Source organism: Hemibagrus wyckioides, linkage group LG27 (genome assembly GCF_019097595.1).
Source record: "Hemibagrus wyckioides isolate EC202008001 linkage group LG27, SWU_Hwy_1.0, whole genome shotgun sequence".
NCBI lineage: Eukaryota > Metazoa > Chordata > Actinopteri > Siluriformes > Bagridae > Hemibagrus > Hemibagrus wyckioides.
The window spans coordinates 14,973,501-14,999,446 of record NC_080736.1 but is presented as its reverse complement, the minus strand read 5'-3'; the positions used below and the strand labels follow the sequence as shown (position 1 = coordinate 14,999,446).

The 25,946-nt window shown below is 38.4% G+C and overlaps 2 protein-coding genes across 2 annotated transcripts in view; both read right to left on the bottom strand.

Annotated features, from left to right (window-relative positions):
* Positions 1–7,046, bottom strand: part of si:dkey-163f14.6 (uncharacterized) — an 11,690-nt gene extending 4,644 nt beyond the window's left edge. Inside the window, exons 1-6 of the mRNA XM_058381399.1 lie at positions 6,484–7,046; positions 6,067–6,193; positions 5,664–5,831; positions 5,141–5,305; positions 3,497–4,957; positions 941–1,072 (exon numbers count right to left, since the gene is read on the bottom strand). Coding sequence (XP_058237382.1) covers positions 941–1,072; positions 3,497–4,957; positions 5,141–5,305; positions 5,664–5,831; positions 6,067–6,130 — 1,990 coding nt within the window. The 5' untranslated portion in view covers positions 6,131–6,193; positions 6,484–7,046. The remainder of the gene's footprint in view (positions 1–940; positions 1,073–3,496; positions 4,958–5,140; positions 5,306–5,663; positions 5,832–6,066; positions 6,194–6,483) is intronic.
* ppef1 (protein phosphatase, EF-hand calcium binding domain 1) lies at positions 6,498–25,946 on the bottom strand. Its single transcript, XM_058381400.1, has 18 exons — positions 25,808–25,946; positions 23,386–23,504; positions 23,180–23,224; positions 21,199–21,326; positions 20,837–20,897; positions 17,809–17,978; positions 16,895–17,009; positions 16,223–16,269; positions 15,335–15,501; positions 15,198–15,234; positions 14,947–15,096; positions 14,098–14,382; positions 13,839–14,024; positions 13,500–13,642; positions 10,910–11,016; positions 10,656–10,819; positions 10,130–10,214; positions 6,498–9,988 (listed from the first exon to the last, which is right to left on the bottom strand). Exons 2-18 carry the CDS (start codon positions 23,438–23,440, stop codon positions 9,789–9,791), a joined length of 2,145 nt encoding a protein of 714 aa, XP_058237383.1. The 5' UTR covers positions 23,441–23,504; positions 25,808–25,946; the 3' UTR covers positions 6,498–9,788.

The window sequence follows — 25,946 nt, the reverse complement described above, 5'->3', positions numbered from 1 at the left end:
AATTAGAAAGTCAGTGGAATTTGAGTCATCAGTGTCCCCGTGTTTAGTGACCCAGAGATTTTACCAGTGTCCTTTTCCTAGTACTTCTGTACACAATTACTGTTTCACAAGCTAGGGAGATAGAGACCTGATTGAGATGTACCCTTTGTCAGATATTTCAGAAATCGGATCAGATTATGGCCAGAATCTAATAAGGAGGAGTAAAGGCAAATATTTATACAGTATGTGTGTAATACAAGTATTAATAATAGAACAATGTCATGTGACGGGGACTAAGATGTCCTAGTTTATGTCACATAAATAAAGATTTACAATGTAACGATGGTTTTTGGAAAAAATAATCATCATATCGTTAACATGAAAACTAAACATGAGGGAAAAATTATATAGTTAAAACTGCTAAGAACGAGTGCAGTAAAGAATGTCCCATACCTGCTGTGGCTCGCCCTCATTACAATAACACCCTGCTGTGGGACAAGAATTCACAGCCTTGGGGAACTCTCAAAAAAAGGTGACAGAACATGAATTTTAAAGGCATTTAGTACAAAATCCAGATGTCCTGACTGCTTCACTGACAGATGCGTAAACGTAAAGACCAATGGTGCGTTTTTGTCACAGAATCGTGGCGCCTGAGAAACGAACGAAGCAAATAGTGAAAAAAAATGAAGCACAGACTTCTATTCTAGAAGACTTCTTATTCTACTATGAATTTACCTTCTGCTCTTGTGAATGGTCTTACATGGATATCCTAAACATCTGCACTGTAGTTGAGTTGCTTCTGTAATCATAAATACTCTCCTGTGTTCATCCAATTTAAAATTATTTGTCATTTGTCGTTTTGTGTAAATAAGGAGAATTTTTTTCCCCTCAGAATCAGATCACAATCCTGGACATATCTCTAGGAATAAAATGTGCTCTGGAATAAACATGGATCTCTGACCTCGACATGTCCTTTGGTCCCCGAGCAGCAGGAAGCCAGGCTGGCAGCGACACTCTGCGTGATTGTGATTGTGTGCATTCACCTGGCACACTTGAGAGCAGCCTCCGTTATTCACAGAACATGGAGTTAACCCTGTGGGCAAGAAACATGCAGATTACACCTGCTTCAAAATATAGGATTTTTATTTCATCAATCCAACAGCCATGGGGGAAAAAGTCAGTATTCGCATAATTAAAAAAAAAAAAAAACAGGATGTTCTTTGCTTCCTGAAATGATTTATTCCCACAAAGATCTGGTCTGTTAATTTATTTACCCTACGAGAATATAAGGAGGATTTTAGGCACTCCAAAAAACAGAAGCAGTCTATCACTGTAGCTGACGTATCCCTGTGTATATATACATGTACATGTATGCATACATCTCTGTAGCTTGGCGAACATGTTTGATCTTCTCCTGTCTCCTGTCCTTTTCTCAAAAAGCAATAAACAGATGTATGCATCAGGCGAGAGATAATGAGCTCAACAGAGCAAAAGCCCAGAGTATTCACAAGATAATCCCAGGTTGGTCTGATGTACAGTCTGGAATTCAGTGGCAGTGAATTTAGCAGGTTAGAAAGATTCGGAATCGCTTTCACATGTGTTTACTATAAGCATCAGCACAGCGGTGCAACCAAATAAAGCTAAGGTTCATATTAATATATAAATACACACTAATGTGCATGTATGTGCATTAATATGTCAGTAAATCGGGCCGGTGGGAGTTCTAGTTTCAAAATACTGGGGAAGACACTGCTGGAAATATGCTTTTATTTTAAATAAATAAATAAACTATAATTATAAATAATTATTATTTATATTTTAAAAAATAAATACAGATTTATAAATAAATTTTTGTCCTTAAATGTGTATAATATCCATGCACTATGGCAGAGTAAATTCTATCTGTGTAAAAAAAACATGTTCAGTTCCACCACCAAGCCAGACTCGTATTTGGATGCTACATGCTATGGAGTTAAACGTTATTATCCTGAACATCATAAACCTGCCAGATGCTGCTGTAGATACAGCGTTCTCCATCCAAGTAAAGCCAAATTGTGGAGGATTTAGTTGGTGGACATGAGCTTCTGCGCTGCCTGCTCTCCAGATCCAGGTCCTTAAATTGTGTTATATGATACACTGATTTGTTATCCTGCATACTTACTGTACTTTTCTTTTAAATCACTGATCGATTAGGAAGAAAATTATATTCATTTGATGGTCACTGAACAAACTTATCTCTGTTGTGAACAAATTGCTTCTTTTTTCCAATGTATTTCTTTTTATTAGTCTTTTTTGAATATTGTACATATCTATTTAATATTCAGGGTTTTTGTTTTGGTTTTAGATCTGGCTTTAATTTTATCCTGTTGTATTTTAATTTTCCTCAGAGGATCAGTAAAATCTATCTATCTATGGCATGTGCATGAGAAAAGTGAGTGACAAAAAAGAGAAAAAATTACACCTGTTGAGTTTACAGCATGCTATTAAACTTCAGGAAAGTGGTTATTTTATAAACTACACCAATATATACAGTGTATATATAGAGGCAGTTTGTAGCTATCAGTGGGAGGCAATGGATATTTTACCATTCACTAGATTTTGCCACATTCAGGATTTAACTGACACTAAAAAGGTTGTAAGTGTTTCAAGTGACATTGGGGGGAAAAAAACCCGGCTGTCAACTTTGCAGTGGTCAGAAGCTGAAACTCTGAGATTAACTCCAAGCAAGCATGGGAAAAAGCTGAACTGTAATGAAAGGTGTTCTGTTGCTAGTGAGTGAGTACGTTTTGTGCTCTTGCGAGAAGAAATAAGCTCACATAACTTAATCAGGCTTTCATAAGAATAAAACAGCGTCGTTAAAGATCCTTGTGTTCTATCGAGACATGAAATCTCCTTTCTACCTATTAATCTCCCTCCATAAGCGTTCTATCCTTACTGAAACACAATATCAACAATTCATACATTTTTTTTTTGTTAACATGAATGTTTTGCATTATTAGGCTTATCTTATATGCAAAATTCATGTCTGATAATGTATTAAAATTGCTATTGACCTGTGATGTTAAAGCTGTTGTAGAAATCATAAAGCCCATCGATGCTGACATGCTGGACACAGTAACAGAGCATACAGTAAGTATCTCTATACATACGAAGTGATCTGTAGCTATCTAGGTGTCTCAAGACTGCATATGCATGACTCAAACATCATGTGACTCAAAGTTGTACGAAATTCAGGCATTCTTTTAAAGCAACAGTCTATGAGAAATGAGAAAATTCTATGGAGAAAATTCACTGCAGTAAGTTTTGAATTATTGAAAGATAAGTATGGATGGTAAGGAAGTGTGTTGTTATAATAAAATAATCAGTAAGTTCTTAGATTAAGACATTAGTCTTATGCCTGTACCTGTAAATTACTTATTACTATACAAATGCTAATGTATAGGTACTGCAAAAAATCCTGATCAATCGTATTGCTTGTTCCTTAAACAAAGTAAGTTCTGTAAAAGCGGCAGCTTACCGATACACATGGGTGTGACCCCACTCCACTGCCCGTCCTGTAGGCAATAGCTGTACACATCCCCATTGGCCAGAGTGTACCCAGCATAGCAGGCGTATTGTATGTAATGCTTATACTGGAATGGGGCAGGGTCGGGTATTGTATGGAAGTAGAATGTTCCGTGAGCTGGTAAGGGAGGGTAAGGACACACAGGTCTTCGTTTACTGGGGTGGATTATTGACCCAGAGTCCGGTGTCTGGTTCAACACACTTTGCTTAGCTGTTACATTTTTCTGATCATGATTACTGATCCATCTGTTTTTAAGACCAGTGCTGGCAGGACCAATTTTGCCTGATCTTGAAATATCATATAGTTCTCCATCTATATGACCAACAGAAAGTCTACGAGGATCCGTCTGTTCCTGAGGTGTCATTGTGTGACCTGTTTCTGGATGCTTCGGGTGGAAATCTCTTGTAGTAACAGCCAGAGATGAGTGTACGGCAGGGATACGTGCTGTTGGCATTTCCGTCATGGCCGGAAAATCATCCTCAGCACCGGTTGTTGAAGTACTCCAGAGGAAATATTCTCCATCATGGATCCCAGCAGGAACAGGTGGTGGGGAACTAGTCATAAGAGTTGGAAGTGCTTTTGAGGTAAGAGGCTCATTTTTAGATCCTGGGAGGTGAAGAGAGCTTATTGTAGAGACAACTGTGCTCACTTCCTCTGTAACCTGTAAAGACTGTGAAATATCTTCATCAGTAGAAGATTCAATCAGGACATTGAAGTTACTAGATACATGACTATGCTTAAGGATTTCTGGGGACACAGTAGGAGCAGTATCAAGAGTGTTTGAATATGTTTTGACTTCACTTAAAGCAGTTGTTGTTATGTCAAAATTAGTTCCTTTTGATACATTAATAAATTGTAAAGGTGTTACTGAAATTTCATGCTGCGTCTGCGCTGGTGAAGTCAAGTAGTTATCTTCTCCTTTGGGTGTAGATGAAAGCATTTGATGTAGCCACTGGGTTGAGTTTTCTTGCTGATCATTTATAGTTGAAGTGACCAAGATGGTTGACAAAGTTGCAGGAAGGGAAGTGGTGATTGAGGCTGTTGAAGTGTTCTCCAGTGTAGCTGGAAGTAGCGGTTGGTTGAGCGGATCTTCAACTGTAGTTGGCCCTTGCATGTTACTAAGTTTTGTAGTTGTGTCCCTGGGTCCTACAGGTTGTTGTGTAGTGATTTGATCATGCCACCGTCTTTTTAGAATGTTTGGGTGTTTCTGTGACTTCATAGACAAATCTCCAGTCAAGTGCGGTCTGGGCTGAGGAGCCCCAAGCAGAGATGATTTTAGAAAGGTCTCTTTGGCAGCTGTAATAGCAACAGCACTGAAATGGTTTTTCAGATCGGAGATGTCTTGGTTTAACTCCATACCAGGTTTGTACAAGGATGTTTGCTTTTGCTGGAACAAGTTCATGATGTCTAACTCTAAAAACAGAAGCAATTTTGTTAATTGTATAATGACTTGCAGTGACTCTTTATTGGGAGTCATATTGTGTTGTCTTGTATGTCTTTGCAGTACTATTAACATCCTCGACCAATGTTTGGGAAAAATCTATTAGAAAATTAATTGTTTAGTGGCTAAGTGCTCATCACGTCAAGATCCCTTACCTTTACAAACGGGACTGCTACCATTCCAGCTCTTGCCTTTGCAATAGAGCAATGGTGAACCAAAAAGCCTGAACCCAGTGTTACAAGCGAACTGGACCAGCGAACCATCCGGAGACATCACGGATGTACCATGCAGAAGTTTGCCAGGACTAGGACAACCTGGAGCTAGGGTAATGCAGGCAGCAGATAAAACGAGTCAGCTTACTAACAAAATAAAACACATCTAAGGGTGAACAACAAGCCAGCAGCCATCTCAACAACAACTTATATAATATATAATATATATAATGTGCCACACATGCCGTCAATGAAAAAATGTGGATGTAATGCATTCTCAGCCATCATAGTTTCACCCTCAGTTAATATCATCCATGAACTGGACAACAACATAGACAGTTACAGTTGTGAACACACAACACTGCACTCAGCCCAATGTTTATCCTATATTACCGCAATTTTCCACTGGGATCTCGAACAAAATCATGAATTCATACAGTTACATATGCAGGCTGTAAGGACTGACCGACGCACAGTGGTGGATGTCTAGCCCACTGGCCAGACACACAGCTGCTGGTGCGGTGGCCATGCAACCTGAAGCCAGGGTTACAGCTGAAAGTGACGTAGAGTCCATTATACCGGAAAAACGTCCGGCCGTTCTCAAGATGCCTGAAGCCACTGCAGTCACCGGTGGCTGAAAAGATACAAGAAGGTTCCAAAATACATTGTACACATTCAAAAGGATAAAAAGAACCAAATCAGTGAACATGAAAGTAGAAAAGTAATGCATTTCCAAAGCACTTGATGCCAAATGGAGTACAAGAAAGCTGTCTATACTACACACACACACACACACATACGTTATTCTAATACAACAAACCAGACTATAGCATATTTTAGCCCATATCCCCCATTAAACCCCCTCATACCTGAAGCCAAGACCCAATTCAGAGTAAGCAATGCAGGTAGCAGTGTCACTCCAAGAGACTCCATAGATATCTGGTGTTGCTTTCTGGTGTTCCTAGCTTTCAGACTAACAGGAGGAATGTTTTGTAGCTAGCAGGGATGCAATGGCAGCATAGGGGAGGAGTAGAAGACAGTAACACAACAGCTTCAGACTTCATAGACACACCTCTTGCTACAGAAAACTGACTGCAGGATGCAACTTCATAGAATTAACTTATTCTTCAGGTTTTTTTTGGCAAAAATAATAATAAAAAAACACAACTATTTACTTTTGTGGTACTTTTTTTTTTTCATAAAAGACACCTAACCTCTCACAACCAAATTGCTTTCCATTGACTAAACAATACTAAATAAAAGGTTTAAAATGTAAAAAGTTATACCAGGAAAACATGCCTTCGTGTTAACACCAGGGGTTTTATTTTAGAAACAGCATGAGAACCCCATGGATTCTCAAAGGGCTCTTTTGATGGTGGAAACAGAACATGCTGGAAAAAAGAAAACAACTATAAATCCCTGTACTTCTGACAAAGTTTGTAAGAAGGTGTATGCGGGAGCTATTAGCACAGTGTTCTGCAGGGATAAACATGACTATGGGCAAAGAAACAACCTTCTACCCCTATGAGACATCTTAAATGGTGCTCATTTTCTCTGTTGTGGAATGTGAATTGCTCTTCATTCAAAAAGCTGTCTCCTGGACACCCCACAGTTAAAAAAAAAAGGACAAACTGAGGCTCCATGTGCTTCTCATACACCCTGATGACAAAAAAGAGCAGAAGAATCTTGCCATGCATTGACCAGTCAGTTTATAATCTAGTGTATTTCAGTAATAGTTTGTTAAAAGCTTACAGACAAATCTAAAACATGACCATGAATGCATTATATATTATTTCTTTAAAACAAAAAGTATTTTTATTTAAAGCTGAATTAAATTCCCTGTTAGATACAGTTGTCTAATTGAGAACTTTAAGATACTTCCTGTGCGAATTTCTGTTATTCAAGAATACTTTTAAAAGTTGAATCCTAGATTGTAGAACTTGTATAAAACTGACCACTGCACTCGTTTAACCTGGGGAATGTAACTGATAATCTCATATACAAAAGTAATGACCTCATACCTGTCATCAGTGAAACTATCCTGATTAATACCAAATAAACATCAGCTGTTTCAATAGCATCATCTTGGTTTCAAGATGTTCTGACTTCCACAAAGTCTACAAAGCACTTACAAATCTGTAAGTGATGAGGTAAGAAGGCTGGACAGAAGCCTTTTCTCACTGATGAGGCAAAGAATGAATATTTTAAGATACAGAAAAAGATACAGATTATGACTCAAAGAACACCTGACCTACAGTAAAGCATGGTGGTGGCAGCATCATGCTCTACAGCTGCTTGTTTTCACAGCAGGGACTGTGTCAAGACAGGGAATCATGGATACCATGTACCAATCGAACTTACCTTAAAACCTGACAAATGAACACAACAAAAACGATAATGACCCAAACCACAAACTCCAAGTCAACAAAGGAAAGGGTTCAGAAGATGATGATCAATATTTTTTGAATGGTCCAATCAGAGAGGAGCTCTAATGATCTAATTTATATCAGAAAACTGTGGAGATCCCATCACGATTTGATAGATGTGGAGCTTCTTGCCAAATCAAGATGTGCAGATCAATTCATATTAGTACTCTGACCCCCTAAAAAGCCTGTATTATAATCAAAAAGTGATTTAACAAAATTTTAATTTGACCTCATCCGACATGATTTATTGGCTCATTTTTTTTTACCCCAAAAATTCTTGATGGTAAATCATTATGAAATGTCACAGTGAAAGTTGAAACAAACTGACAGACATGCTACCCTTCTGTAAAGTACATGATAGAAACCTGAAATTTCATTATCTATATTATTCATTATAGATATGTAGATGTTTGATATTATTACATGTAAAAGTCCCATTTCTGACACCAAAATGATGTTTTTCTGAACTCTAAACCTTTAATTTCATTCACTATTAAACTTTTGCACATACTGGAATAAATATAACATTGATGAAGGCTTTATTGTTTTTTGGATCTGATTTTGCTTTTCTGACCAACTAATTTGATAAAATGTACTTAATCTAGTGCTATTTCCTCACAGCTACGTTGTTTTGACTACCACAGTGCACAAAATGTTATAAAACCCTAATATAAAAAATATTATGTCTACTTAAAAAATCAACAAAATGTCAATCTACAGGCTGATCTTTTATCGATACTGAACAAACGTCCAGGCAAAGTGCAACTGAACTTCAAATTATTCTTCAGGTATCAAGAACATATGGTGTGTCTGTTTCACAATAATCAGGCATAACATTATGACCACCTGCCTAATATTGTGTTAGTCCCCTTTTGCTGCCAAAACAGCCCTGACCCGTCATGTACTGTGTATTCGGACACCTTTCTATCAGAACCAGCATTAACTTCTTCAGCAGTTTGAGCAACAGTAGCTCGTCTGTTGGATTGGATCACATGGACCAGCCTTCGCTCCCCACATGCATCAAGGAGCCTTGGCCGCCCATGACCCTGTCGCCGGTTCAATACTGTTCCTTCCTTGGAACACTTTTGATAGATACTGACCACTACAGACCGGGAACACCCCACAAGAGCTGCAGTTTTGGAGATGCTCTGATCCAGTGGTCTAGCCAGAAACTACACTGACCTAATAGTTCCTCATGGGCCATTGATTGCTGTTGTTGAAAGGACAGTTACAGTTACATTATTTACTGTTTAGTGTCACCCAAATGAGGGTTCCCTTCTGAGCCTGATTACTCTCAAGGTTTCTTCCTCATATCATCCCAGGGGGTTTTTCCATGCCACCGTCGCCACAGGCTTGCTCCTTAGGGATAAAATGAAATAGTTTAATAATTTAATTTAATAATTTATTCTTATTTCTAGGTATTTAGTTATTTTTTTAAATATTTTTTTATTTTAATTTTTTCCCCTCCCCTTTCTCCATTTCTCTTCTTTTGTAAAGCTGCTTTGAGACAATGTTCATTGTAAAAGGCACTATACAAAATAAATTGAACTGAATTGAATTGAATAGCCATCACAACTTGGGCCGTCGTCAAACCCACTTAAATCCTTACACTTGTCCATTTTTCCTGCATCTAACACATCAACTTTGAGGGCAAAATGTTTACTTGAAGCCTAATATATCCCACCCACTAACACCTGGCAGTGCTCATAATGTTATGCCTGATTGATTAGATTTAAATCTTAAAAATCTTTCTTCCCTCATAATACACCACATTATATTATATGAGTATAATTCCTCCATCAATATCCACTAATTATCCATCATTTCATAACTGAATCAAATATAGTAGCTCCATGGTGCTGAGTTACAGGCTTCTTTCACATCTGTATTCTTAAAAACTGTATATATAAAGAGAAAAAAGAAACAAAAACCTTAATAAAGAGACCTAAACATAAGCATATTAATGCTTACCAACTATGCATATATTACACCCTGTGTTGAATTTTAAACAAAGTGCAATCAGGATCCAGTGCCATTAAATTCATATGAATGGGAATACAGATGTTCAGATACATTCATGACAAAGGAATAAATATCTGCACTATAGATTAACAGTGTTTTATACCCTTGTCTTTGTTGAGTGTTTGTGTGTGTGTATGTGCGTGTCAGCCTTGTTGCTGCTCCTTCATGTCCAACTTATGTACGACCCGGAAAGCCTCAAGGAACTCATTGAAGTCGATGCTGCCATCCTTGTTGAAATCGATGCTGCGTGCCATGTCGTCGATTGCTCGGTCATCCACGTCCACACCCAAGTGAGAGCTGAACAGTTTCCACGTCTGGCGGAATTCCTCGATGGAAATCTGACCTGCAAAATGATGAGAAGCAAAACCTATAACCTGTAAATGTGATCAATAACATACATATATAGATATATTTTTTTGCACATGACAAATAAACTTGTAGCAATTTCACAGTCCATTGGCATCATTATAAAGGCAACACTTGCCAGAATGGTCCTTGTCAATGATGTTGAAGATGATCTCAAGGTCAGTTCGGTACCTGTACAGTGTTTCTGCTAAATTTGGTGCAACCTGTAAGTTGGGAGAAAAAACAAAAACAATAGAATCATTAGTTCTATTCATGAACCAACAAAGAACATCCAACTATGTGACAAATAAGAAACATTCACAAGTCTGATATGATGCAGAGTTCAATACTTTCAGCAAGTGGTAAAAATTACTAGAATTTCTTCTACAAAGATTTTTTCCTTCTACAAAGTAATAGTGTGTGGCCAGTGTCACAAATGACCTACTGCTTGCATCAACATAAAACAGTAGGTGAGTTAGGACTTTATCCACAATTTCAGAAACATAGCCACAGTCGGATGAAAGCAGTAGGTCATTTACCACTTTAACCAACGCTGATGCTGACAATAATGTGGTACATTCATATTATTGGAAAACATACGTATGAAGGAGCTAATTTTTATATTTTGGCTTAAACAAAACAAATGATATAACAAGATGTGATACCTGTGGCACTGGTTGCCCTGGACCAATGTTTTCAAAGCATGACTCGTATTCTACGTTGCCGTCAGAGGCCAGACGCACAAGATGTGGTCTCAAAGTACGCCATGGAAGATCCAACCTCAGCACTGATTCCACTACTTGAGCCCATTCGTTGGTGGAGATCCTGCCTGTGAAAGAGTGGGAAAGAAATGAAAAGGGAAAGAGAAGTATAGTGGGGGGTGGGGGGGTGCAGTTGTATTTAATTTCATTCATCCTACCTGTGTTGTATATATCATATTGCTGAAAGGCAGCCATGAGTTCAGAGCGATGGGCAAACAGCTTCTCCTGCAGAGCCTTTAGAGCTGAACTTTCAGCCACACTGACTCTAAAATGAACACGCATTAGAAATTAGAAATATCCACAAACATAATAAAAAGTGCAAACATACTAAAAACTAAAAAAACCCTCTATTGCACAAATGTTTTTATTTTTAAAATAAAATTTTATTGACCATTTTTTTATGACCAGGACTATTTTTAACTATAAGCAAGTATAAGAAGATGGTTCGGCCCACCAGTATCTAAAAAATGAGTTTAGTAGGATGTCATTTTGGGCCTCTAAGATTTAATAACCTGCCCTGGCTATGTCAAAAGATATAAAGTTCAGATGCATACAGTGTCCAGGGCTACCAGTGTTTAAATATCACACTGAAAACACATGAAAGTATTCAGACCCTTGAACCAGTGCATTGCTTTAAGCACATTAAGTCAACAGATCTATGCTTCTCTGCAAAATCTCTCCAGCACTATCAAATGTTATTAACAGATCTTTCCAGAGACTTATAAACATGTTCTACAATGCCACTCTCAAAATACAAGCACTCCAAAAAAACTCCTTAAAAAACTCCCCTTGTGGATCAAGAAAGTCCTACAGGGGATTGTATTCCTCAGGACATTTCACAGGTCTGTACCAGAGATTTATGGACAATTCTTATAATCTCAGATTGTTTCTTGCACTGTATGGCTTTATATAGAGAGAGAGATAAGCCACCTGTCATTTACTCTCTGATGGAACACTTATCCAAAATAAAAGCAACACTTGAAACAAAGTAAATTTAAATAAAAAATTGCAAACAAGGTTTGGGTGGATGTTATACTGCATTCATAAGAAATCTCAAGCTTAATTTATATTGGCTGAAGGAGGATTCCTGCTGAAGCTGTGCCATAGTAGATGAAAATCCCACTGAAGTGATGAGCAATACTGATATGGGAACGTTGTGATGGGACCTGTACTTGAAATAGCAAACCAAGACAGAACTTATTCAGAAGTGTAAAGAAAGAAAAAAGACTAAGACCATAAAACAAGAAATACCACAGAGTTTTAGTGGCCCTGCTGTATGTGAGATGAGAAAGCTCCTTTACAGAAACATGAGGAGAAGAAAAAACTAGAGCAAAGATTTAAATGGCTGACGACTCGGCTGGAAATGACAAAACGGCTCAGAGTAGTGCATAAGAAAAAAGATAACTTTGCATTAGTGAGGACACCAAGTGTGCATGTGCCATCAGAAAGCTGATTGCTGAACAATGCTCTAAAATCTAAAAATCTAAAGGCTCGATCAAAAAAAAAAGGAACAAGGTGGCCACCTGCTGTCTGGAATGGAATATCACAGTGGGTCAGGGCTGGACAAGTGTGAAAGTCACCGTTCCAGTGATTTAATGATGAAATTCAAACAATAGCTCTCAAAATTAGGCACAGAGGAGGAACATTGATCAGATAAGTGCCTGCTCCAGCTGATATAAACAGGCCATGATCTTTGTTGACTCAAATCAACTTGTAACCTTTATTCATATGAAGGTATGATGATTCTAAGGGCTTTGATGGAAAAATATTGATGGAAAAATATAGCACCAGCCTGGACTGTAACTGGATTACAAGCTCTCCAGACCATGAAGCAATTCCTGGAGGAATAGCATCCCCTACCCTCAGGTGCCTGTTAGCACTAATACAGCTAATGTAATGTAGAGTTTTATTGTAAACAGACAAAAGTAAATCGACTTTGTAGTGAATCCTAGTATAGAAATTAAATCCATTATGAAGGTCAAAGCATGCATAAAACATGGAAGAGAAGGGACTAACAAAGTGGCTAACAAATAAGTGAAACAGAACCTTACATCATGGTGAGACAGCTAATGTTATGATCGTTCACAGTGTGGTGCACTACAGGCAACTCTGATATAATGAATGCAATTTTCAGTAGACAGTTTTGCCACAGCATGATTTTGAACAAACATTGTGGAAAGGTCATTGCTTGGTGTGTGGCATTATGCACAGGAGTGTAGAAGTCTATCCACAAACCCACTCTGTGGTTTATAAGCTCTTGTTTGTACCAGCTGTATAAAGGATCTTCACCAGTTACAGTATGTCACTGTGGGCACTCATAACCATTACCATCATCATTTTTGTCCAGAGTACCATCTCATATAAGGGAGAGACAAACATCAACTGCCAGCTAGTTTGACTGGCTAATGCTATTTAGTATGACCTACCTGCTCTTAGGTACATTTGACATTAATTGAGATTAAAGCATGATTTGTTTGTTGAGGTTGCCCCAGTGGTGCAGTAGGTAGTTTTACTGCCTCACAGCTCTAGTCTCCCTGACTCGATTCTAAGCTTGGCTTCAAAGTTCTTTAGTTTTCCTTCCACCATCCAAAAACATGCTGGTAGGTGGAATGACTATATCAAATGGCCCCTAGGTGTTAATGAGTGTGTGAATGTGTGTGTTCATGGTGGGGACCCACCTGCCCAAGATAAAGTGGTCACTTGAAAATAAATGAATGATATGTATGCAGTGTACCTTAGGGACTATACCTCTGTTGCAAGGTAAGCTTCCTGGTGCTACGGCTCACTTGGTACTGGAAGAAACGTGGGATCAGATCCGGACCCAGCTTTATGTATGCACCACGATTACTGCCCTCCTCGTAGTAGTTGGATGCCGAGAAAATAGTGATTACCTTTTAAAAGAAAATCATTCCTGTAAATAAATATGTCCAGAAGTGTTCCATCATTTTAACAAAACCACAAATCTGAGATACATTTTGTTTGTTATATAAAACTAAAATGACTGCCACAGCTCAGGCTAGATACATGCCTTGATATACAACAACCAGTTTTGTTTTTGCATTTGTTCTACCTTATTAAGTGTCTGACCTGTCCATCATGACAGAGCTCATAGCCCTCCTGCTTGCACTCATGTGATCGGATAAGTAAGCACATGCCGTGCTTTTCCAGGAGCCGCCGTGTGATATCAGGCCCGAAGTAGCATCCTCCTCCACGGAAAGAGTTCGGACTACATCCGTTCTGGCTCTTTGGGTCGCTCCACAACACATCCACAATCTACAGCAAGAGTAATATCTGCAGTTTCTTTTACAGCATTTCTAAAGGTTTACTCTTTGATAACATCAATTACCTGCTTCCATTCCTGCTCTTCTCTAGGTGCCTCAGGCAGAGCGAGAGACACTATGGAGTCCAGGAAGGGAACCTGCAGTATGTCAGCAGGGTTAGGGAGTTTGGGGGACGGGGGAACACGCCGCGATCCTCGGGGTGAACACACTGAGGAGGAGGAGGAGGATGAAGAGCTGCTGCTCTGCCAGGTGAGGCGACTCTTCCTCTTACGCTTCGCCTTGTCATTGCTGGTGTTGTAGACTCCCATGTGATCCAAACTGCACTTGGGCAGCCGCAAAGCTGACTTGACCTTACAAGAGCAGGATTAAATAAAGATGTTTGGATCAAATTTGACTCAAAGCAGTCATTTCTAACTATGCAAGAATAGTAGGCTAAAAATGTAGCCTGCTATACTGCTCATAACCATCAGGGGGCAGTTATTAAATATTTATATTCTTTATAAACCACTTTTTCATCATGGCATCCTATAAGCTGAATTTACTGAGGACCATGGGAAGAAGAAAATGAAGTTCTGTCATTGTTTTTTTTTTTAAGTGATATAGATAGATGCTCAATAATAATAATAATAATAATACTCATAATAATAATAATAATAATGGGTTTATTTTACAAGGGCTAAATGGCACCGCAATCATAAAAAATAATTTTTATTAAATTAATAATTTACTTTTAATTTATTATTGGGGGAACGGTATAAAGCTTTACATCTCTATCACAATATCATTGGAAATATGGAAGTATTTCTCCCCATGCTGACAACAGACTTGTCTCACTAAAAGTTGTGCTAGATGAGGAAGTGAATCTAGTGTGAATCTGTAGGAGAATAAAACACTCACACAGGACTTCAACTCACCTTGTGCCTTTCGACAGAGCTCAGAAAGTCCAAGTCGGTTTCATCCGAGATGCCGCCATGAACAATGAGGACTTTGTTATCGATGATGGTCATGATCGGTAGCAGGCTGAAGACGTCCTGAAGGAGCTGGAGGATTTCTCTCCCGTGAGTCTGAAGAAAATCCAAACCAAAATAATGTCACTTGATGAAACTTGAGTAACAACTGACAAGTAGCAAAGTTGTATATACATAGAAATGGGGGAAAAAATGACCTTGTACTTCTGCATCACTTCTTTAGTAAAGCCATATCTGAAAGAAGAAGAAAAATAGGTGTTTCTTTGAATTGTTTAAATGAAACAGCACATAACTATCAATGTGAAGAACAGGAAGTGAGGTGGTTATATTTTACCGCAGGTTCATGATGTGATCCTCGTGGTTGCCTCGGTTGAGGTGCATGTGATCTGGGTACAGGAGCAGAAAGGCGAATAGGATGATGATAATTTCCATGGACTTCTTTCCACGATCCACAAAGTCCCCGTTGAAGATGTAGGGGTTCTCAGCAGATGGCAAACCATTCTAGAAAGAGGGGGGAAAAAAGCAGAACATTATAAAGGTTTGAGAAACAATACAGACAATACAGAAAATACCAACAGTGCTCAAATTTTAATATAAAAAAATTAAAAACATTGCTGGTAGCTACTATATCATAAATGATAACATGCACTATTTTTTGTGGATATTTTGCAGCATGAAGCATGATTATAGACTGAAAAAGGTACAATGTGTGGTACATTAATAAATGGAAATTTGTAATTATTGGCAAATATTTGTAGAAGAGAATAAAACACTTAATGAAATGCTGGGAGATAATGGCAAAAACAAGAAATGACAGAAATTATAGTATTGCTAATGAGCAGAATTAAATAAAACCTTCAGTTTAACATAAACACCTAAAATGTTAACCAGTGGCTTTTCCAGCTCATCAGTGCAGTAAATAATGCCTTTTTTGTTTAAATAGTAAATGTGTGTGAGCTCAGTGAGGTGGGTACCTTTCTTGCTGTTTACTTAAAATAAGTACTTAAAATAAAGGAGGTTGGTGGTGTGTAAAAAGAGAACGTCATCAGATAAACAATTCAGAATACAGATAAGTTTTTTTCCCGTTATTAATGGAAAGACGTCTACAGACATGGATCAGTAGAGGGTGCTAATAGGATTCGCACACACACCTTTCAATTGTCAAATTTAAAACAAGGTTGAAACAATAACTACTGCATTTATGACAAGAATAAATGATTACCTTATAGAATATGAGGAGCAAGTCGTCTAGCCTTCCGTGAAGATCACCTGCAGTGAAAATACACAAGATACAGTTACATGCTCCTGGTGAGATGTAAAATATTATATTAAGGGCTGACATCATGACATCAGGAAAAAAAAAAAATCATCATGCTGTAGTTAGAGGTCTCATCATTTCTCTCTGCTTCAGATCTCCTCAGTGTTCTTGACAAATTTTTCTGATTTGATGACAGTGAGTACTATATCAAGTTTGTGCAAGGAAACAGCAGCAGATCTTCAGAAGCAGCAGAGCCATTACTTGCTCATAGTAAACCACTTATTAGCATCTGAATGCAATTCATATTTGAAGAACCATTTCATTCTGGGCTTTAATGTGAAGAGAGAGAGAAAAAGAAAAAAAAGAGGTTCATGTTTACAGAAATCAGATGCAACATTTTCATGTTGGAATGCTGCCAGTAGCTCACACCTCGTGGCTCCCTCGAAGAAGGAGGCCTTTGAGGTGCAAAGAAGTGCTTGGGAAAGTGCTGAGTAAATACACACTTCATTCGCTCGTGCATGCGTTCAAAACGAAGAAACGCGGTTCAGAGAATGGCAGGAACAGCGCTTGAAATCGTTAACATGAAACCAGAAAGCACAGAGGGAACGATCGAATGAGAGTGAGGTTTGTTCTTACCGCAGATGGTGATTTCCTTGGCGTAGGACGACGACAGGTAAATAACATTTGGCATCTGTTTTAGAAACTTCTGCGTCTCGTGAAGTAACTGTAGCACGTATTTGGCGTGGAGAATCTAGGGAGGAAAAAACAACTTGTTAAGACATTAAATGAAAATAAATAAATAAAAAAATAAAAATATATACACATACACACACTATATTGCCAAAGGTTTTGGGACACCCCTCCAAATCATGGAATTCAGGTGTTGTTTTGCCCCTTAGTTTCAGTGAAAGGAAATTTTAATGCTTCAGCATACCACACCAAAACTCCACACCATGGTCATGGACCTTGCTTTGTGCACTGGTGCACAGTCATGTTGAACAGGAAGGGGTCATCCCCAAACTGTTCCCACAAAGTTCAGAGCATGTAATTGTCCAAAATGTCTTGGTATGCAGAAGCATTAAGAGTTCCTTTCAATGAGGAGGGGCCAAGCCCAACCCCTGAATTCAATGATTTGGAGGGGTGTCCCAAAACTTTTGGCAATATATTACATATTATATAAGCGTAACATGTACAGCTTCACTTTTTTTCTTTTTTTTTTTTTACAACTTCTAATGTAATTCATTGCAGTGAAACACACACTATATACAGCGTGCATTAATATAAGCGTGATTTGTCTCACTACCGGAACTACTTTATCTATTTTATCTACTACGTTATAAATATAAAAATTCAGTATTTACATTTATTTTTTAAAAAATGAAAGAAAATCAGCATTTATTCGCTTTTTGTGGAATTGGCTCAATAAATGTACAGGTACACATCAGGCTGTTGACTGTAGTTTAATATCACACCCAAAACATGTTTTGCTCAGAAATTCTAAACTCTCTACGGGATCTCTTGTGGTTAAAGCTGCAGTGTGTGTGTTTTACCTGCTGCTCCTTGAAGGCGCTGAGCAGCGTGTTGGTATCTGTGACGCTCAGGGGGAAGGAGAGGCGAGGGCCGATGTATGTCTCGGGAACGGCGATCTGCTCGTACTTGTACTGTCGGAGTTCCTCTGTAACAGGGTCTACCGCAGGGTCCAGCAAGTGAGAGATCAGATCTGTACAAAGCAGCATTACTTTCTGTTTTTGCTGTATACATATACATAGCAACACGCATGCCTACATAAAGAGCTGGGATCTATTCTCTATAATACTCACACTTAACACTTGGTATAGAGGGAGCTTGATATTCTCAGACACTACTTGATACAGATGTATGCAGTATGTTTAACAGGAAGGTGTTCGAGGGTTCAGCCAGATATAAAGAGACACACTACATCTCAGTGATCATTCAATCCTCAGTTTGTCCTCCAAAAATTTTTTGTCTCATGAATGATTGTGAATCTACAGACTGGGCAGGAATGAAATCAGCTCCAGCCTCTACTTCATACCATACGATGGTGTTGCAGTTGCAATGAAGTCCAAAATGAGTCATTTGTGATGGCAAATAACACAATATGGCTAGGTCTTTTTCTCCTTTAAAAGAGAAGGAGGTCTTAGCCCTGCTAGTCTGTTTATACCGGTCAGCTGTGCTAATATAAATCTATTGTTTTGCTATCTATTGTTGCGTTTGAATGATCTAAAATCCTGGATATTGTTTTCTCGATGCAACAGCCAGTATAGACTGAGGTGCAACATGGCCTTCACACACACACACACACACACACACACACTAGTCTGAATGGCTGCTATAGTAATTATGCACTGAGATTTGGAGCCATTGTCTCTATTGTGCCTTTTGTTAACATGTAAATGTGCGACTGTTTCGCCCTGAATCTATTCAAAAGGGGTGCCAGACATCCTGAACAGCTGTTCCCACTGGACAGGAGGAAGTGCTCACATCCATGCTGAAGCTGCTGCTTATGTAAGCAACGGTGTGTTCAACAGGTATGAATGGTTATAAAGTGGTTAGAGCTGAAATATATAGTACAGTGATCTGATTAAACTCTTGTAGTCAGATTATTGGTTATTCGTTCATTAGGTGAGGTATTAAGACCAGGCACAAAGACAAACTGCAGATTTGGAGACAGGTGAAGGTTTGCATGTTCTCACAGTATCTATGTAGGTTTCCTTTTGGGTTCTCTGGTTGTCAGTAGATGGACTGGCTATGATAAATTGCCTCCAGGTGTCAATCTGTGTGTTTGTGTGTGTTATTTTTCAATAATTGATGTCGTAAAAATTAGCAGTCATTGCATGAGGCCATGTGTTCTACAGTGAAGATATGTCAGTTTTGAAGAATTTTTTTCCCACCAATCATGGCATCTGGCTTGCTTTTGTATCTTTCCATACAACAGCAGCAACCATTTTTTATTGCTCAGGTTCCAAACCATCTAGTATTTCAGTCAGTTCTCTGATAATCTAATTTGTTTAGCATCCTATGTTTCTGCTAGTCTTAGAAAGGCTTTGTGTTGTATTTTTATTTTTTTTTGGATTAGCTCGAGTTAATTGTCTTCTTGATGCGTTTCTGGCACAACAGCACAGCTCAAAGTGGTATCTCCTTGTGTTGCTAAGCAACTGTGTCCCTCCATAGTAAATGTTTTAAACCATTAGGATAGGTGCATGATGGTTAAAAGGGGCTCTGCTCGTTTGATATGAAAGGATAGAAAGCTAGGGGCTGAAATGTGAGAAAGAGGGAGTTGCTGGATGAAAGAAGATCAAACACAGCGTTAGGATGTAAACAGAATTTTAAAAAAGTTTGATAAGTTTGTATGGGAATGATTACATGCCATTATTTATATTATGTACAGAAATGTAGGTGTGGTGTATAAAGTTCCAGAAAATGAGGGTGATTTGGACAAAAATCCTTCGTCAACTGTAAAAGCTAAGAGCTTCTGAGCCTGTAAAGCTTCCTTAAATATCCTAGTCCATGTTATAATTGCTGCAAATGTGTTTCTTGTAATCTGTTGATGGTGAAATCTGGTGTTTGAGCATGTTATCCTGCTGGATTATGTGCTGTTAACACATGTCTTAAGGTGGATTTTTTTAACGTCTTTACTATGATACCTCCAAGAACAGCACCGCCACCGGAAAACACCCAGAATGATTTGAAGAAGCAAACCTAGAGTGGATTTCTTTCTAGCTTTTATACCATATATGAATGAAGACTCAGCTTGAGTATATCGGTGACAGTCGTGTCCCCTTAGATTTCATGTGCCTTGGGCCCAATTTATTGACGCCAACTTCACTCACACATTGAGCAGTGACAAAACGTCATCAGCAGAGAGAGATGAAGACACACAGGTAAGACAATAGTGGAAGTAATGAACATGAACAAGGTGGATTACTTTCTCAAGCACTGAATATTAGTATTATTTTTTGACATGTCTTTGGTGGAGACGAGAGCAAGAATCTTAGTACAGACTCACCAAATCCGGACCGAATATTGGATCAAAACATAAACATAAATGTGTTTGGCCTACAGGATCTTTCATTATACAGACTTCATTATACTGTTATTTTGCTTTCCTCATTAACATAATTAAATATAGTATTCTTCTTATTTTTCAGAAGTACAGAAAGCAAACTAGCATAGCATCACTATATTTCACACTGCTTTATATGCAAGTGCACTATACTACTGTATATGTGCTATACTGCAGTCTCAGGTTACTGATCTCGAGCCACTCTAGTGGAACACGATCTGGTCTTCAGCTGTTGCCTGAAGGTTTGACATGTTGTGTGTTGCTTTTCTGCTCAGCACGGTTTTAAAGAGTGATTATTTGAGTTACTGTAGCCTTTCTCTAAACTCAGACCAGTCTAGATATTCTCCTCTGAACTCTCTGGATGTTTTTCGCTCCATTCTTTGGAAAAATCTCCAGGCTCTTATTAACTGTATGATTTTACACATCATGCTGCTGCTCTGTGATTGGCTGTATAACGAGCAGAAGAGCAGGTGTATTTTAGTGTATCTCGGTACCTGGTCCATTCCCGTTGAGCTGTGTGAAGTTATCCAACATGAAGCTGAAGAAACTGGAAAGCTTTAGGAACAGAACATGGAGCTTCTATGAAATGATTGTTGACGACAATTATAAATCAGGCGCATCTTCACAATAAACCATAATATCAGTAGTTTGGTAATAAAAGTATTTCAGTTACAGAACTGCTGTGTTATATACCACAATCTAAAAGTGTCCTTTTTGTAGTTATTCATAGATAATCTGAAAACTGCTATACTGTAAGACTTTAGTACTCTTTTAGCAATATATTTAAAATACTGCTTGACTGGCAAAAATTGAAAAGTTGTGTAAACCCCATTGTCATTATTTTTTTTTTTTTTACCTGTAGTTGGTCTTGTTCTCCTGCATACTCTATGGACTGGAAGATGTTCCAAGTGTATCGTCTCCTGATCTCAAGCCGGGCAATGTAACGCCGATACCAGCGCTGGATCAGTACTGCAGCTTTCATTGCTATGTAGCAGGAGATAAATCAAATTAATGTTGATGAAGGATTGCCGTATTATGGATCAGCTATAAAACCGTTACCACATTAAAAGCCCAATGGTGAGACCCTCCCTACCACATGTCAGAAATCCTAAGAATAAGCCATGTTCCTATTTTCAGAAGATCAATGTAACGCTTAGTACAAAAAACGCAAACGTCACTTAATGTAAGGACCCTTAAATCTTTCAAAACATGCTGGAGTGCAGTAGTGCCGCTAAAAATAGGCAAAGCCTCTGGAGATCGGCATCATGGCTGCTAATTAAAGATGTGCTAAAAGAGTTGCTGAGAGTGCAGGAAGGGATAAAGAACATAGGGGGGAAAAGAGGTGGAGCAGCCTTCGTTAACAACATGGGCAACCATGAGCAAGTCAAGGTGGGCTCCTTGTTTTTCTCCATCGTGATATTCGCTAAAGTGTAAACATTTTATACACCACATACACTACCAGTCAAAAGTTTGGACACACCTTTTAATTCAGTGTTTTTTGTTTAGGGATTTATTTTCTACATTCTAGAACAATACTGGAGATTTCAAAACTATGAAATAACACACATGAACTTAAGTAATCCATATGTAATGACAACAAAAAACAGTCAGTTGTTATTTTAAGACACGAAGGTCAGGTGTTCTGGAATAGTTCTTGCAAGAACAGTATTGTCAAGTGCATTTGCAAAACCCATCAAGCACCATGATGAAACTGGCTCACATGAAGACCATCTCAGGAAAGCAAGACCAAAACACCTCTGCTGCAGAGGAGAAGTTCATTTAGAGTTACCAGCCTCAGAAATCACCAATTAACAGCACCTCAGATTAGAGCCGTTATGAAGGTTTTACAGAGCATCAGTAGCAGACAATCCTCAATATCAACTGTTCAAAGGACATTATTGTGTATTTCGGCCGCCTTCAGCATTGTTTTACAATGTAGAAAGAAATAAACATCAGGAAAGACCATGGAATTAGAAGGTGTGTCCAAACTTTTGACTGGTAGTGTATACAGAACAAGAGCTTGATGTTCACATCAATCATCAGAATAAAGAAACGTCTGATCTCTTTGACGTTGACTCAGATCGGATGGTTTGAGTATTTCAGAAACTGCTGATTTCCCGAGATTTTCACACATAATTTCAGTAGTTTACAAAGAATGGTGCATAGAAACATCCCTTGATTAGCAGCCAGTCTGAAGGCTGAAACACCTTGTTGATGAGAGATGAGAGGAGAATAAGCAGACAGGTCTGAGCTGACAGGAAGTCTATAGTAACTCAAATAATCACTCTTTACATCCGAGATAGCAGAAAAGCACAACACAGAATGACGGGTTAGGACAGGAATCTGAGGCCAAACTCACCCGCACTGGACAGCTGAAGACTGGAAAAGGACCAGGTGAGTGATTAGTGTTTCTATATCCTTCCGAAATACTCAAACCAGTCTATTTGGCATCAACCATCATGCCATGATCAAAGTGACAGATCAGACTTTTTCCTCATTCTGATGTTTGATGTGAACATTAAGAAGAAGCCACCTTTATTATGAAAACACTTCCATTACAGCACACTGGAATTCTTTTCTTTGCATATCCCAGCTGAGGAAAATGTGGTCAGAGTGCAGGGTTAAAGGCCTTAAAGGGGCACTTTGGCAGTGCTGGGGCTTGAACTACGACCTTCCGATCAACAACCCAGAGCCTTTTCCATTTACGCTATCACAGCCCCTGAAGCTAAAGCTCTTGATCTGCTTGATTTTTTTTTGCACTGCTGCTACATGATTGACTACATGGATAACTACATGTTCATTAAAGTGGATGTAGGATATGAAGGCCAGGTGCTTACCCAGTATCGGGCTGGGTGGTTTGACCATCAACTCTGCATGAGGAGCTAGAGGAGTGAAATCACAAAGCTTTGTTGGATTAAAGTTTACCAGAGAGAGGAAAATGATCTAAAGATGCATCTTAACACATTCACTACACATACACAATACACATACGTATTCAAAGATATAAATAGTTACTTGAAGCGCTGACTATAAGACCATTTACCAATTTCTGATGGCTTTCCTTGGCTCTCCGTGGCTACTGAGGCGCCACAACCCATAATGGCAACATGAATGGTTTCTGTCTGATCATGTGTCTTTGTGGTCGCAAACCTAGGAAAATGGCTTTAAGAAGACATTTAGGAATCAATAAGCAGTCAAATGTCTCAGTCTTACACCGACAGCAATGCTGAATTCTTCATTCGGACTGTTCCAGGTGCAAGTCAAATCAGACGTTTATAGAAACGTGCATGTTTTAATACGTGTCCATATTAATGACATGGCGACGTTGACATTTTCTGGAAGGAGTCTCCAGTGTCAGTGTTTTGTATCAGATCAAAATAAAGCTTCACTGTCACTCCTGTCACTGATTACGTTTCTGGAACCGGTCATGTTTTATTCCCCGCTCATTAAATTTAAAAGTCAATACACTTTCATAATAATAATCAAAATCATAATAATAATAACAAGCAAATGAAATCATGTGTGCCATTATCACTGTCCAGAATAAAAAGGACATGATGCATAATTGACTTTAATCTGTATCTTAAATGCTTTTCAAAGGACCCTTGACTGCCTGTATTTTAATAGTGGATTAGTGGATTATTTAGTGCGGGTCAGAGAGAAAAGGCCAAATAAAAATGTAAACTGGCTTCTAAATCAAGTACATGCTATTGATCTGTATTCAGTCAGCAATCATTTCTCATGTTTGGTCAACTGACTTAGAAGCCATGGCTCATACCACTGGAATTATATCCCTAAGCACTTCTGGGCACTTTTCACCCACTATTTAATTAACAGTGTAGTTTCAGACATGCAGATGTTCCTGGAGTACCACTTTTGCAGGCTAATTAGCATGGAGAAGTAAGGGCTTATAAAATATTGCTGTACAAGTGTGTCTAAGTGTAGGCTATGACACATTCAAAGCAATTCTACCAAAACTGGACAGTCGATGATCGGGAAAACATCCAACTGCCCAGTTTTGGAGCCTGTTCCTGCCGTGTTGCCTCAGATTCATGTTCTTGTCTAAAAGGATTGGCTTCTGCCGAGGTCTTCTTGCTGTTGCTGACAGTCTTGAGGTTATCTCTGGTTGTAACATTGTTAGGTAAAGTAAAAGCACATGGAACAGGCACAGAAAAGAAGGCAAAGACAAAGTGGAAGGTTAGAAAGTGTGTCTCTGGTGTACAGACCCAATTTTGGTGCAAGAAACGGGGATTATGAAATAGATCATGTAGATATTAACAACTCTTTTTTTCCAGAGAAAAAAAGATCTTTTTTTCCCCCTTGTTTTTTTCAATGCCCCAAATTTCTGGAGATAGTTTCAGGTCTTTTGTATGGTGTTTAAAATATATTTGGGATGGAAACCTGGCAACCATGGTTAATAATTTTAGCTCTTCTCTGTTTACAGGAAACACACGTGTTGTAATCAAAAGTACAAACAAAAAAAAAGACAAACAAATCTGATAGCATCAAATTAAGCTGAAAAGTTGTTTGACTAATTAAAAATTATTCTGTAATTGCAGAATTGTGCCCCTGGTCTGAAGACTACTTGAGATTTGATCCAGAACATTCTACCAAGCTGAAAGGGGGCATGGCTAAAGGACAATAATAATAATAATAATAATTATTATTATTATTATTATTATTATTATTATTATTATTATTATTATTATTATGTTAATGGAGTGTATGACTTTTACATTATGCAGATGAAGTAAATACAAACAAAAAATTAAATTTCCATAAACAAATAAACAATTAATTTGGGGTTTTGTGCGTTTGTTTAGTTTGTAAAGCTATATTAGACAAAATTTACACTGAGAATGACAAATAATTTAGACAACAAACAGGACTTAATATGATGTCCTTAAAAGTTAATATACATTTAATAAAATTTTTTTTTAAAAAAACGACTGTCCATATCTCCTGGATATGAAACAAGCGAAATAATAATAATAATAAAAAAATCCACCAGTCCCAGTGAAATAATAAAAAACCTGATGAGACAACTTTAAAACACTGGCCCGTTATTCTGTGGAGATTCCGTGAACTCCGGGCTGAATGTCAAATACATCTATGTTCACTATACAAGTGCACTACATCCTATATTAAATAATATCTACAATACCTCCAAACCAAGACTGTAGAGCATGGCATAACAGGACACCACCTGTGGAGCACTGAGACATTTTTTAATCTACATATACACTTTCTTTTGAACGAAGAAACAGTTTGCAGACTTTCAAGTGCACTATATATCTTATATGACTCCGTTTGGGATTCAGGTCCAACTAGAAGTAGAGGAACAGCGTGCATCAGTTCCGCTCGACACCACCTCGTTTAGAAACATTAGCCTGATATTATCATCATTATGAATAACGCAACGACGGACAGAGGGAATCGGAAGTAGATTGAAAATTGGTACATACCGTGTCCGGTGTGACGTACACTCTATAGGTGTGAGCGAAAATGAAAACGGAAGCGCGGCGCGACTCGCACGCGTACAGACGGTGGATGGACAGAAGCGCGCGCGCGCCCTTGCCGGTGCTTGCGCGCGACTGTGCAACC